Here is a 13,265-nt window from a genome sequence, read left to right on the forward strand (position 1 = left end):
TGGGCCACCTTGAAGAATTTCTGGACAAACTTTGTACCACAAAACCAGTGATATACCCGAGATATATCTATGACATTTTCAGCCTCTGGACAGACAACTTAAACTCCCTCACAGATTTTCACCACAACTTCAATAAATTACCACCCATCCATTAAACTCTCTCTGCAACACTCCCTCACTAGCATCAACTTCCTGGACACCATAATCAACTTCAGCAATGGAACACCACAGACAACTATATATAAGAAACCCACAGATCACCACACTTAAATTCACAGATCCAGTAACCACCCCAAACACACTAAGAAATCTGTTATCTACAGCCAGGCATTCAGATACCACAGAATATACTCTGAAGAGAAAATCCGGGATGTATATTTTAAAACATGCAAAGCTACCTTCACCAAACAAGGACACTCCACCAAAGAAGTAAATGTATTCATGGAACAGGCCGCCCAAATACCCAGAGAGAACCAGCTTCAACACAGAAATAGAACTCCATCTGACCTTATACCCCTAATTGTCACCTACCACCCCACACTGGAACCCATACGAGAGATCATCAAACAGGTAAAACACATACTTGATGGGGACCCTATCCTGAAGAAATCTTTCCTTAATCCCTTCTTCTGGCTTCAAACAACCCCCCAAACTCTTCAAGAGCACCATCAAAAGCAAGCTTCCCACAGACCAGGCCACACTACCTCAAAGTGGCACCAGATCCTGCCAGAACAACAGATGCAAAATCTGCAGACATATGTCCTCCACTACGATGATCAATACACCTCCCACCCCCCTCCACACACACACACCCCTTTCAAGATCCATGGGATGCTAATCACAACATGTGGTGTACCTCATCCAGGGCACTAAATACCCCAACAACAACTATGTGGGTGAAACCATACAATCACTATGCTCTTGAATGAACTAATGCAGGAAAACTGTAAAAGAGAAAAACACCACATCGCCTGTGGGTGAACAATTTTCACAAAGTGATCACTCTATGTCTGACCTATCAGTCCTCATCCTCAAAGAAAACCTGTTCACCATTTTCAAAAGATGAGCCTGGGAGCTTAAAATCACAACTTTGCTATACACTAAAAATCATGGTCTTAATAAAGACACTGGATTTATGGATTATTACAATGTGTAACCCACTAACCCCACTTTTTATCCTACGACTACAGGGATGTTAACAGGCCACTTCACCTTGAATGGTCCCTTAGAATATGTGCTAACTAATTATGCTAAATTATCTGCTGAACTTGTAATTAGCTATGACACTGAGTCCCTTTCCCAGGCTTGAGGAAGAGCTCTATATAGTTCAAAATCTTGTCTCTCTCACCAACAGAAGTTGGTCCAATAAAAGATATTACCTCACCCACCTTGTCTTTCTAATATCCTGGGACCAACACAGCTACAACTCAACTGCTGCGGCAGATCCCAGGGCGAGGAGAATCTGCCAGAGAACCAGCAACTAGGCCAGGTTGTGAATCAATGTCAGAACCTTGAATTGTACTCAGAAAAGAATAGGAAACCAGAACAACTATTGAAGAACAGGTGTAATAGGTTTCCACGGACTAAATTTACTAGTCCAAAAGCCAATACCAATGGTACCTGTCACTTCAAAGTAGTTTGTGTGTAGATTATACATGTACATTACACATTACACGTTTCAGAGTGGCAGCCGTGTTAGTCTGTATTCGCAAAAAGAAAAGGAGGACTTGTGGCACCTTAAGAGACTAACAAATTTATTTGAGCATAAGCTTTCGTGAGCATCCGATGAAGTGGGCTGTAGCTCACAAAAACTTATGCTCAAATAAATATGTTAGTCTCTAAGGTGCCACAAGTCCTCCTGTTCTTATTACACATTACAGTAATCCAAAGCAGATGTGACAGCCACCAGTGCATAAAGGTGCTCATGGGCTCAATACCACCTGAAGTTCCAGAACTAATCTAGAATTTGAAAGCATCCCAGCTGCAAGTTCAGTGGGGAAAAGGTGGACAACTTTTCAACAGTGGAGCAGGAGTTACCCAACACACCCTCAACATCCTTCCCCCACCTCACTACCATCTCTGTCTGGCACAGGCTGAGCTTTATATGCAGCTCATATTTATCCAAGCCCCAGTCTTGATTAGAAGCCACAGTTAGCACTAGGATTAATGACCATGAAAATAGTGACTGTAATGGACCCCACCATGTTGCTGCTGTTTATGCTTTTGAGTTACCTGTTACTGAAACATCACATGCCAGGCACACAGCCTATCACATGCCTATCAAAAGCAGCTACCACACAGAACTTACTGAGATGTTTGTCTTGCTTTGAGTATTTCCATATTGCTTAGAATCAGAGTTTAAGGCCAGAAGAGACCACCAGATTATCTAGTCTGACTTCTTGTATATCACAGGCCATCAACACCACCCAACACCTGCACGGCGCACGCCAAACCCATCAAGTGAAATTAGACCAAAGTATTACAGCCCACAGGAGACTAAACAATTATGTGCTACATGCAGAGAATAGGAAAGACCAAGGTATGACGTTGCACTCCATATGTTTATGGAAATATGCTTATGAGTGTAAATATAATGTAACTGGAATATGCTTTATGCAAAAGGTCTCTTGTAAGGTATCATTACAAAGTTTATAATCTACTGAGTGTGTTCATCCCATTTGTATAAATGTATCATTCTTGTTTCTGAAACTCAAAATATGAAGTATTTGTCTTCTTCCGAAGACCTATTGTAATTATGCAAAGTGTGGGCCACTATTGGTGGCTTGGAATCTTGATGGCTCCCACTAACTAGGATAATTGGTTGTGAATGGCTCTGTTTACCTGCAAGCCTTCCTGTGTACCTGACATGGGTAATGAAGAATGAGGTCTCACAGGACATGTAACAATGTCACATGATACTGGAATCCATCTTAAACCTGGTGCTTTTCCATTTACAAGGAGGGGTGGAGACCCAGAGACACAAAAGATTCCCGCCTTGTACCAAACCTATAAAAAGGGGGTGGAACATAACAAAGGGGGATGCCAGTCATGAGAAATCCCCTAGTTACCACCTGAGCTGGAACTAACAAGAACTGTACCAGGGGAAAGGATTGGGCCCAGACTAAGAAGGAGTCTGCTCTGTGAAAGAAGGTTATTGGAACATCTGTGAGGGTGAGCTATTACCTGTATCAGTTTCTTAATGTATTAGGCTTAGACTTGCATGTTTTGTTTTATTTTGCTTGGTAATTTACTTTATTCTGTCTGTTATTACTCGAAACCACTTAAATCCTACTTTTTATACTTAATAAAATCACTTTTGTTTATTAATTAACCCAAAGTAAGTGATTAATACCGGAGGGGAGGAGAGAGGGGCAAACAGCTGTGCATATCTCTTTATCAATGTTACAGGAGTGCAGACAATTTATGAGTTTGCCCTGTGTAAGCTTTATACAGAGTAAAACAGATTTGGGGTTTGGATCCCATTGGGAACTGGGTGTTGGAGATAAGTGACTTGTTGAGCAGTTTTTGGTTAAAGTCTGAAGCCTTGGGGGCGTGGACCAGACCTGGGTCTGCGTTGCAGCAGACTAGCAGGTCTGGCTCAACAAGGCAGGGTTCTGGAGTCCCAAGCTGGCAGTGGAAAACGGGCTCAGAGGTAATTCCAGCACGTCAGGCGACAGCCTGAAGGGGGCCTCTGTGACCAAGCCCATCACATAAGGTACACCTATGCCTGAAGCCCCTGCAATGGAAGGGAATTGATTAAGACAGATACTCCCTCAGGCTCCATGCAAGAGTCCCTCTTCTTGGACATATTCAGCAGCCAAGAGTATTGAAAGGTTTAAAATGGTCTATGTTCACAGAGCAATTTCATGATGACAACACTGTACTGAGCTCCTGAAATTTGCTACCCACTCTATAAGTGTGCAAGTGAAGGCAAGCACACCTGTCACTGCCACAGAAGAGCTGCCCAATTCCTGTGTTCATCCCTGCACTGAACAGCCCTTAAGGGCTCATGAAATTCAGGCAAATTATACTGTTTGTACATCTCAACAATTTCAATAGCACAGAAAGTATCACCACCCTGCCCAAATAAATGCCCAGGAAAAACACATCTGCATTTTTCAAAGCAGTCCCACTACAGGCACTCAGTCTGTCTACTTACAGACAAACACTGGCATTGGGGGACAGCATATAGACGTTGTTTTCACACAGTGGATAGACAATAATTGCTTTTCCCCAGTAAACCAGATGTGCAGCAAGCTGGAAAACCTGTATATAAAAAGAAACAAGACCAAAAGATCATAATTAGGAAAGCAAAACAGCAACATTCAAACTCCCCGCAAAGAGCCCTTTATGCTGAGAGGAAAGCCCTGTCTGATCTGAAGAAAGCTAGCACTGTGCCATCACATCACTTCAATGGCAAAAATTTCTTAGAAGAAAATGATGTAACATGTGGCACATCAAAAAGAGTCTGACAAAGCTTCAACAGAAGTGATGCATTTCCAGGGCTTGGCTTCACATATCTAAGAAAATTTTATGTTTCCTGCTTCAAAGGAATTTCTTCAGACTGTGCCAGTAAAGGGTTTTACAACCAAGTAGTTTCCTTTATGCTTCACCCATCAATGGTTTATGGATGCATTCCACACACACACACACACACACACACCTCAAAATACATTTAATGCATGACTTGTTAGATTAATATTTCATTCATATACATTAAAAATAAAATGTAACTGAATAATTGGCTCACATCATATTAATGCATTAATTAAAAAGCAGTCAAAGTGGCATAGAAATACTGATCAGCTCAGCAACTTTGCAGTTGTTGTGAAAGTGACCATCAGTAATCCATTCTTTCTTTAAACCATACATCCCTGTGTGTAACCACTCACCATAAGATACCACTGAAAAATCTTTCTAAGAATTAATGAGGGGCTTTAAAGCAACAGAATCAAGATTTCAAAGATTTTCATTTTAATGGGGTCGCCAGGGCTGGCTTAGACTTGCTGAGGCCCAGGGCCAAAGCCTCACCATCCTGGGCCAGGGCCAAGTCAAAGCTCATGGGCTTCCGCCCTGGGCAGCGGGGCTGAAGTTACAGGCCCCCTGCCTGGGGCTGAAGCCCTTGGGCTTCGGCTTTGGCCCCCCCTGCCCAGGTCACTGGGGCTTGGGCTTTGGAACCCCCCCCATCACCCCCCGGGCGGCAGAGCTAGGGCAGGCTCATGCTTCGGTCTCTTTGTTGTCAGAAGGGGATCGCAGTACAGTGAAGTTTGAGAACTCCTGGCCTAATGCAATAATGACCTGAAGAATAAGGAAGATCCTAAAGCTTCAGACAGCAGATATACACTTTTCTTTCTTTGCTCATTTTAGCAAATACAAAATACCAGCTGAATCACTTACCCAGAACCAAACTTAGGAAAGCAACATCCATTAGATTTCTGAATATTAGCCTTCAATATATTAATATACATCCAATAAACCGCATGGTTGAAAGAGAGCAAGCATTAAGAAAAAGCTGCAGAGTTAGGGTCAGGTTTTCACAGGCACTCAGAACCCAGGAGCTCCCACTATTTCCACTGGCAGCTGAGAGGTGTTGAGCACGTTTCAGAAAACAGTCACTAAATATAACTGGTTTCTCTCTTTTCTTCCCTGACAGTCATGTCTAACTCCACATGCCATTCTCCCTGCATTTGCAGAAGAGTACTTAGCATTGATTTCTTTCACTATAATTCTATAGTTTACTGAAGCAGTATTCAGAGTGGTAGCCGTGTTAATCTGTATCAGCAAAAAAAACCCCCAAAAAACAATGAGTACTTGTGGCACCTTAGAGACTAACAAATTTATTTGGGCATAAGCTTTCGTGAGCTAAAACCCACTTATTCGGATGCATGCAGTGGAAAATACAGTAGGAAGATATAGATAGATAGATACACATACACACACACAGAGAATATGAAAAAATGGGTGTTGCCATACCAACTGTAATGAGACCAATCAATTAAGGTGGGCTATTATCAACAGGAGAAAAAAAAACTTCTGTAGTGATAATCAGGATGGCCCATTTCAAACAGCGACAAGAAGGTGTGAGTAACAGTAGGGGACAAAAATTAGCACGGGGAAATAGTTTTTACTTTGTGTAATGACCCATTCACTGCCAGTCTTTATTCAAGCCTAATTTAATGGTGTCCAGTTTGCAAATTAATTCCAATTCTGCAGTTTCTTGTTGGAGTCTGTTTCTGAAGTTTTTTTGTTGGAGAATTGCGACTTTTAGGTCTGAAATTGAGTGACCAGGGAGGCTGAAGTGTTCTCCAACTGGTTTTTGAATGTTATAATTCTTGATGTCTGATTTGGGTCCATTTATTCTTTTGCGTAGAGACTGTCTGATCTGGCCAATGTACGTGGCAGAGGGGCACTATTGGCACATGAAGGCATATATCACATTGGTAGATGTGCAGGTGAACAAGCCTCTTATGGTGTGGCTGATGTGATTAGGTCCTATGATGGTGTCCCTTGAATAGATATGCGGACACAGTTGGCAACAGGGTTTGTTGCAAGGATAGGTTCCTGGGTTAGTGTTTCTGTTGTGTGCTGTGTGGTTGCTGGTGAGTATTTGCTTCAGGTTGGGGGACTGTAAGCGAGGACTGGCCTGTCTCCCAAGATCTGTGAGAGTGAGGGATCGTCCTTCAGGATAGGTTGTAGATCCTTGATGATATGCTGGAGAGGTTTGAGTTGGGGGATTCCACCATGATTTCAACAATTCCTATCCCCCCCCCCCCCCACCTCAGCCTGGACCTGTCCACACAAGAGATCCACTTCCTGGACACTACAGTGCTAATAAGTGATGGCCACAAACACCACCCTATACCCTACAGACCACTATACTTACCTACATGCCTCCAGCTTTCATCCAGACCACATCATACGATCCACTGTCTACAGCCAAGCTCTATGATACAACCGCATTTGCTCCAATCCCTCAGACAGAGAAACACCTACAAGATCTCTATCAAGCATTCTTACAACTACAATACCACCTGCTGAAGTGAAGAAACAGATTGACAGAGCCAGAAGAGTACCCAGAAGTCACCTACTCCAGGACAGGCCCAACAAAGGAAGTAACAGAACGCCACTAGCGTCACCTTCAGCCCCCAATTCAAACCTCTCCAGCGCATCATCGAGGATGCCTATAGTGGAGAGACGCTGGGTGCCCAGATCTCTTTGGTCAGGGAGACTGGCATGCTGCATGGGGAAAGCATAGAACTCTTGGCCTTGGGAAAATTTAAAACAACTGTGCTTTTGGCAGAAGTGCACTTAGAATGGGAAGGTATAGAAGGCATTTTAAAAGTTGGCATGCTGGATTGCATTCCAGCAGGAGTTCATTCAGGTAATGCTGTATTACTATGTCTAAGGCTGTTAAATATGGTACCCATTGTAGACAGAAATATTGCTCTGTGATCCCAGGAGGGAACAGTGAAGACAGAGGAACAGCTAAAGAATGAGGGGATATCCCACCCCAGCTTAGAAGAGGGAAGCAGTCTCCAGGGACAAGGAAGGAGGACCCACTCCCAGTGGAGGAAGCAGCTCTCAGAGCTGCAGCAGGCAGGAATTTGCAGCAGAGCAGACAGAAGACCCATCCTTAGAAAGCACCATCAGAATAATCTCTGGGGGGAGTCCACCTAGGGGAAATGGGGAAGGGTTTTTTTGAAGAAGAGGAAAGATTGTACAGGGAAGCCCTGTAGAGGCTCTGAGATGCCTTATAAGCAACTTGTGCCAGTTAAACATAATAGGAAGCTAATGATGTTAGCCCACAATTGTCCTTTTGCTGGTCACTTGCAGACTTAAAAGGACTTATGAAAAGATAAGAAGGAATTTTTATTGACCAAATATTCAGAATGAGGTGAGAGACTATTGCAGGTCTTGTGACTTGTGCCAGGACCAGAAGAGGCCAGTATGGTCTTACAAAGCTCCCCTGCAACCCTTACTTGTTACTTACTTATCTGCAACTAAAGAGGCAATTCTTAGGGTTCCAACAAATATTGTGAGCTCTTTGCCCCAGCAAAACCAAAGGGGAAAACATTCTGCTGAAAATGGATTATGCCACTAGGTATCCAGAAGCAGTTGCTTTAACATAGAGATTGATATAGTGGCAAAAGCCCATTTCACTATTTTCAGCCAAGTAGGTTTTCCTAAGGAGATTTTGTCAGATTGTGGGTAAAATTTCACATCCCAAATATTCAGTGCATTGTGGAGGATGTGTGATTTAAAACAGCTGAAGGCTGCCCCATATCACCCAGAGACGAACAGTTTGGTTGAAAGGTTCACAGGGGACACTGAAATCTATGCTGGGAATGTATGCAAACAAAAGGGCAAGGGGCTTGGGATGAAAAATTACTCTGTTATTTGTCTTTAGGGAGGTGCCCCAAGAGTCCACAGAGTTTTCCCTATTTCATCTCCTGTATAAGAGAAAAAAAAAGTGACAGGACACCTAGATCTTATCAGGCCCTTCTGGGAGATGGGTACAGAATCAGAAGGAGAACCAGCGACTGGATATGTACAGAAGTTCAGAAAGGAGTTAAGACATGCTGGACGTGGTTCAAACTAACCTCATCGATAGCCAGACCACACAAACAGCATAGTATGATAAGAATGCTTGAAGTTGTGCTGTTTTGAGGAGGGAGGTTGGTAATACTACTGAAACTGCTCTCTGTAAAAAGGGAGCAAAATGCAAAATTCATGGGAGGGTTGTGGAGAGAGAAAAATCAAGTCATGTACAGTGTAAAAAGACCCCACAGCAAGAAGAAAAGGAGTACTTGTGGCACCTTAGAGACTAACCAATTTATCTGAGCATAAGCTTTCGTGAGCTACAGCTCACTTCATCGGATGCATCCGATGAAGTGAGCTGTATTCACGAAAGCTTATGCTCAAATAAATTGGTTAGTCTCTAAGGTGCCACAAGTACTCCTTTTCTTCTTGCGAATACAGACTAACACGGCTGTTACTATGAAACCCACAGCAAGGCTGCCCACAGACAGTGCATGTGAATAGACAAAGCTTATCACAATACAGAAGTGATTGTGAATATGCTTTGTTGTGATGAAAGGGAGTCTGAGACTTGACACTTCATTGATCTGGTGACTGAATGCCCCAATGACTCATCATTTGAAAGCACTGAGATATGCAAAGAGCTAACAGACAGAGAGGGAAGAAATCTTGGCTGCAAAGACACAAGCAGATATTTTCTAACATGCCAGTGATGACTCAAAATGGTCCACAAGACTCTGTGGATCCCCCACCTGCACCTAGCAGGGCATACTGAACCACTGGGAAAGTGCACTAGCAAATTCATAAAGCAACACAGAGTATTCAGAATATGGGATCAAGTATCAGGGGGTAGCCGTGTTAGTCTGTATCCACAAAAAACCAAGGAGTCTGGTGGCACCTTAAAGACTAACAGATTTATTTGGGCATAAGCTTTCGTGGGTAAAAAACCCACAAAAGCTTATACCCAAATAAATCTCTTAGTCTTTAAGATGCCACCAGACTCCTTGTTGTTTTTTGGGGTATGGGAGTAATTAAAGAGTCTGACAGTTCCTGGATATCTCCCGTGTTGGTTCCTAAGACAGATAAGACTGTAAGGTTTGTGTTGATTATAGGAAACGCCATATTGTCACAGTTTCTGATGCCTATCCTATGCCCAGAATTGATAAAATGTTATATTTTGCTTTGCCCAAAGTATCTCTTAGCACAACTGATCTGGTAAAAGGATATTGGCAGATTCCTTTGGACAACAATGCATAGAAGAAATCTACTTTTATTACTAATAGGGTATAAACTTCATGAGTTCAAAATGTTATCTTTTGGATTAATTAATGCAGGAGCCACTTTTTAGAGCACTTGGTTGACAAGCCTAAACAGATTATGAGACTTCACACGATAATATAGCGATGTTCAGCTACTCTTTGTTACTTCACAAGAGACACTGGAGGGCTGTACTTTCAAAACTCAGAGATGAAAGTCTTACTGTGAAGGACTTTAAATGTACAATATGAGCAATAAAGGTTCCTTATTTGGGATACTGTGTAAGATGGTGGCCAAATCTCTCCTGATCCCTTGAAAGCAGAAGCTATTAACAACTGACCTGTGCCCCAGACCAAAAAGCAGGTCCAATCTTTCATAGGCATGGTTAACTATTACTGCTGATTTATGCATGAGTTCATTGACATTATGTCTGCTATCACAGACTTCTGCAGGAAGACAAAGCCAAACAGAGTGGCGTGGACAAAAGCTTGTCAAGAGAGTTTTGATAAAGGAAATCTCATCAGAAAAGCCTGTTGTGGCCAGTCCAGATTTTGACAGAATGCACATGAATGCATCAGACATTGGTTTAGATTCAGTTCTAATGCAGCTGGGGAAAGTAGCAAAAAGCAGTCCACTGCTTTCTGAAGTAAAAAAATTGGCACCCACCAAACAGAATTACTCTGTCATAGAAAAGAGTGGTATGCCATTGTATGGCGTTATCATGCACGTAAGGCCTTTTCTCTAACAGAAAATTCAGGGTTCTAACTGACCCCTCTCCATCAGTTTGGTTACACAGAACCAAGGGCACCAATTCCAAACTGCTGAGGTGGTGTAGGATGTTCCAAGAATACATGGAAATTGTGCATATTAAAAGGGAAAGAAAAATATAGTGGTATATCCCTGTCCAGGAAAGAGGATTCTGATCCACTGCCTACAGTTCAGCCTACGGCTGACCTTCTTACAGCACTGTAAGAGGGGAGGTATGACCCTTGCAGCCCCTCAGTGCTAACTGGCAGAGGCCCCTCCATATTGTAATTCATATTAGACCTGACACACTCATTACCCCTCGACATACTTTTGTCATAATATATATGTATTATGTGGTCATGTATCATATGTAAATTGGTGACATGCTGGTCCCAAAAATCACTGTGTGATGTACGTACAGGTTATGTACAAAGAGTCGTATACGTGTCCTGGAAACGTGTTCTTAAAATGTGTTTGGGAGGTGGTGCAAAAAGTCAGCCTGCCCTCCGCAAAGGAATGTGTATTTACCTGCCTAACTAGCTTGATAACTGGCAAAGAACAATGAAAATACATTTACATGCACAGCAGACAAAGCTATCAAGTTAACAAGCTATGGGGGAAGGAGCTTAGTGAGCTTAGTAGGGGGACCGGAGGAGGGTGCGGGGGGGGGGGGGGGGGGAAGCGTTTCCTGGCTCTTGAGGTCTAGAAAATGGGCTTTGGGTAATATAAAGGGAGCAGGTTAGACAGGGATGGTCTATGTATTCTGCCTCAGTAGGAGGGCGGGACTTGAGGTCCCTTCCAGTTGGACATTTCTATGATTCTATCTGGTCTGGCTGCTGTCAGAGACAGGATTCTGGACTATATGCACCACAGGTCTGGCAATTCTTGTCAAGCCAGATTCCCTGAAGGTTGGAGAAGCAGGAAAACATGACATTAGAAATTCAGCCTCTCAGACAGCTAGACATTTTTCAGTTTCTAGCGTATAAACCCTGTCATTTTTGTACTGTTGCAGCCCCTGTTTCAGGGCTAAGATATTCTCTCCTCCCAGCAGCACAACTTAAGAATAAACTGACATTTCCCACAGGGTGGGAAACCCAGGCCACCACCGAACCACGGTCCAGACACTGAACTGAATTGAGTGTTGCTGAACTGACCCTGTTATACTGTCTCCCCTGCTCCTCACCCCCAACCCACTTATTTGTCCCATCTTACCATTTTACCTTTAAGACAGTCAGCTCTTTGGGGCAAGGACTGATTTATTGTGTGTTTGTACAGCACCTTGTACAATGGAGCCCAATCTGATTGTGGTGTTTGGGAGTTAGCACAACATGTATAAGATAGCGGGTTGAATAGCTACACAATGCTCAAGTAGCATTTCTGCTCTCTCAGAAAGGAGGAAACCCAAATCCAGCACTGTGAATTAGCAGACCCAGGTGCAACAGTAACAGATATTCTGTGACTGGGCAAGGTTAGATTGCACCAACATTTAAAATGTACACTTACAAAGTAAAGAGCAATGTGAGAGAGAGAGTAGGGGATTAAATTACTAGAGGCCAAGTTAAAGTTCGTTCTGAATTGGCTAACAGCACGAGGGCTGACCAACTTCTCCCTCCACCAGGAAGGGCTGATGCCTTCTCCAACCCTCTCCCTAGCGCTAAGACTTTAGCCCTTTGAGCATTCTATGCACATATAAAGGATACTATAGAAACACCACAGACACTAAGAAGGAAAATGCCTAATGAATTGAACCAGCTTCAATTAAAACGGTCAGCTGTACCTGTAGTAACGCCAGGTCAGCATCCTGAGCCAACTGCTGCAGATTCTTCACAGCAGAGGTAGTTTTAATCACTCTCACCAGGGCCGGGGAACAGTCCAATGGGAGCTCATTAAGCAACGATTTCTCATCATTCAGTAGTAATAAGGCATGGTAAGGCCTGTAGAAAGAACATTGCCATCTGTAATTGCTTCTTTCTTGAAGGATGAGGATACCTCACTATGGCAGAGAGCTGGAACATGTGGTCAAGCTACTGGCAAAATAGACCATCTGATACTGTGATAGCTATAGCTAAGGACTATGTTCACAGTTAGTTCATTCTTGTTTATGTCACAAGACAAGCTGCCTTCTGTCAAAAAGAGTCTTAAGCCTCTATCACCATTTGGAAAGCCTAAAAGCTAACCAGACAGGTGGACAGATTGAGGTCCCAAGGGAGCAGGGATGAAATGCACACACCTCACTGTGCACTGCTGATCAGAACTGGGCACTAAAAATGAAAGTAACGAAGCAGGTGACTTTTGCAGCTAAACCTCCATAGAACAGCGGGAAACAAAAATGGGACCAAAAAACCTACAGGAAATACCAATCCTTCTGAATTTAGATACTTCATGGAACTGTAATATGGACAAGAAATCACCTCAACGTGAATATGGTTAAAATGAACTGTTTGCTTTTAAGGATGGCACTTTGAATGGGGAATATCTTGCAATAACCTCTAAGACAAGATCTTTCAACTGTAAACAATGCAGAAGCTGGCTGCTGCATTACATTGAAACCTCAGCATTGCCACCGAGTGTGTTCAGTCAATAACAGTGCTACAAATACCTGGAAAAAAAGATCTTGGCACAAGAGAACAGGCTGGGGCGCAGAGCTTGGTTTCAGCTCATTACCACCACTTAGAGAACCAAAATGGGCTCCAATTTTCACACCACACCACAAAGACACAGTC

At 43.1% G+C, this 13,265-nt stretch overlaps 1 protein-coding gene across 7 annotated transcripts in view; it reads right to left on the reverse strand.

The window, feature by feature from the left end:
• The window catches only part of NPRL3 (NPR3 like, GATOR1 complex subunit), a 117,833-nt gene that overhangs the window by 61,791 nt on the left and 42,777 nt on the right, over window positions 1–13,265 (reverse strand). For all 7 annotated transcript variants that reach the window (XR_012641230.1, XM_074965618.1, XM_074965621.1 and 4 more), the window contains 2 exons: window positions 12,320–12,476; window positions 4,160–4,266 (listed from right to left, as the gene is read on the reverse strand). Coding sequence is in view for 6 of the 7 variants with exons in the window: in XM_074965618.1 (XP_074821719.1) it covers window positions 4,160–4,266; window positions 12,320–12,476 (264 nt within the window). In the remaining variant the exon portion in view is untranslated. The remainder of the gene's footprint in view (window positions 1–4,159; window positions 4,267–12,319; window positions 12,477–13,265) is intronic.

Source organism: Natator depressus, chromosome 10 (genome assembly GCF_965152275.1).
Source record: "Natator depressus isolate rNatDep1 chromosome 10, rNatDep2.hap1, whole genome shotgun sequence".
Classification (NCBI taxonomy): domain Eukaryota; kingdom Metazoa; phylum Chordata; order Testudines; family Cheloniidae; genus Natator; species Natator depressus.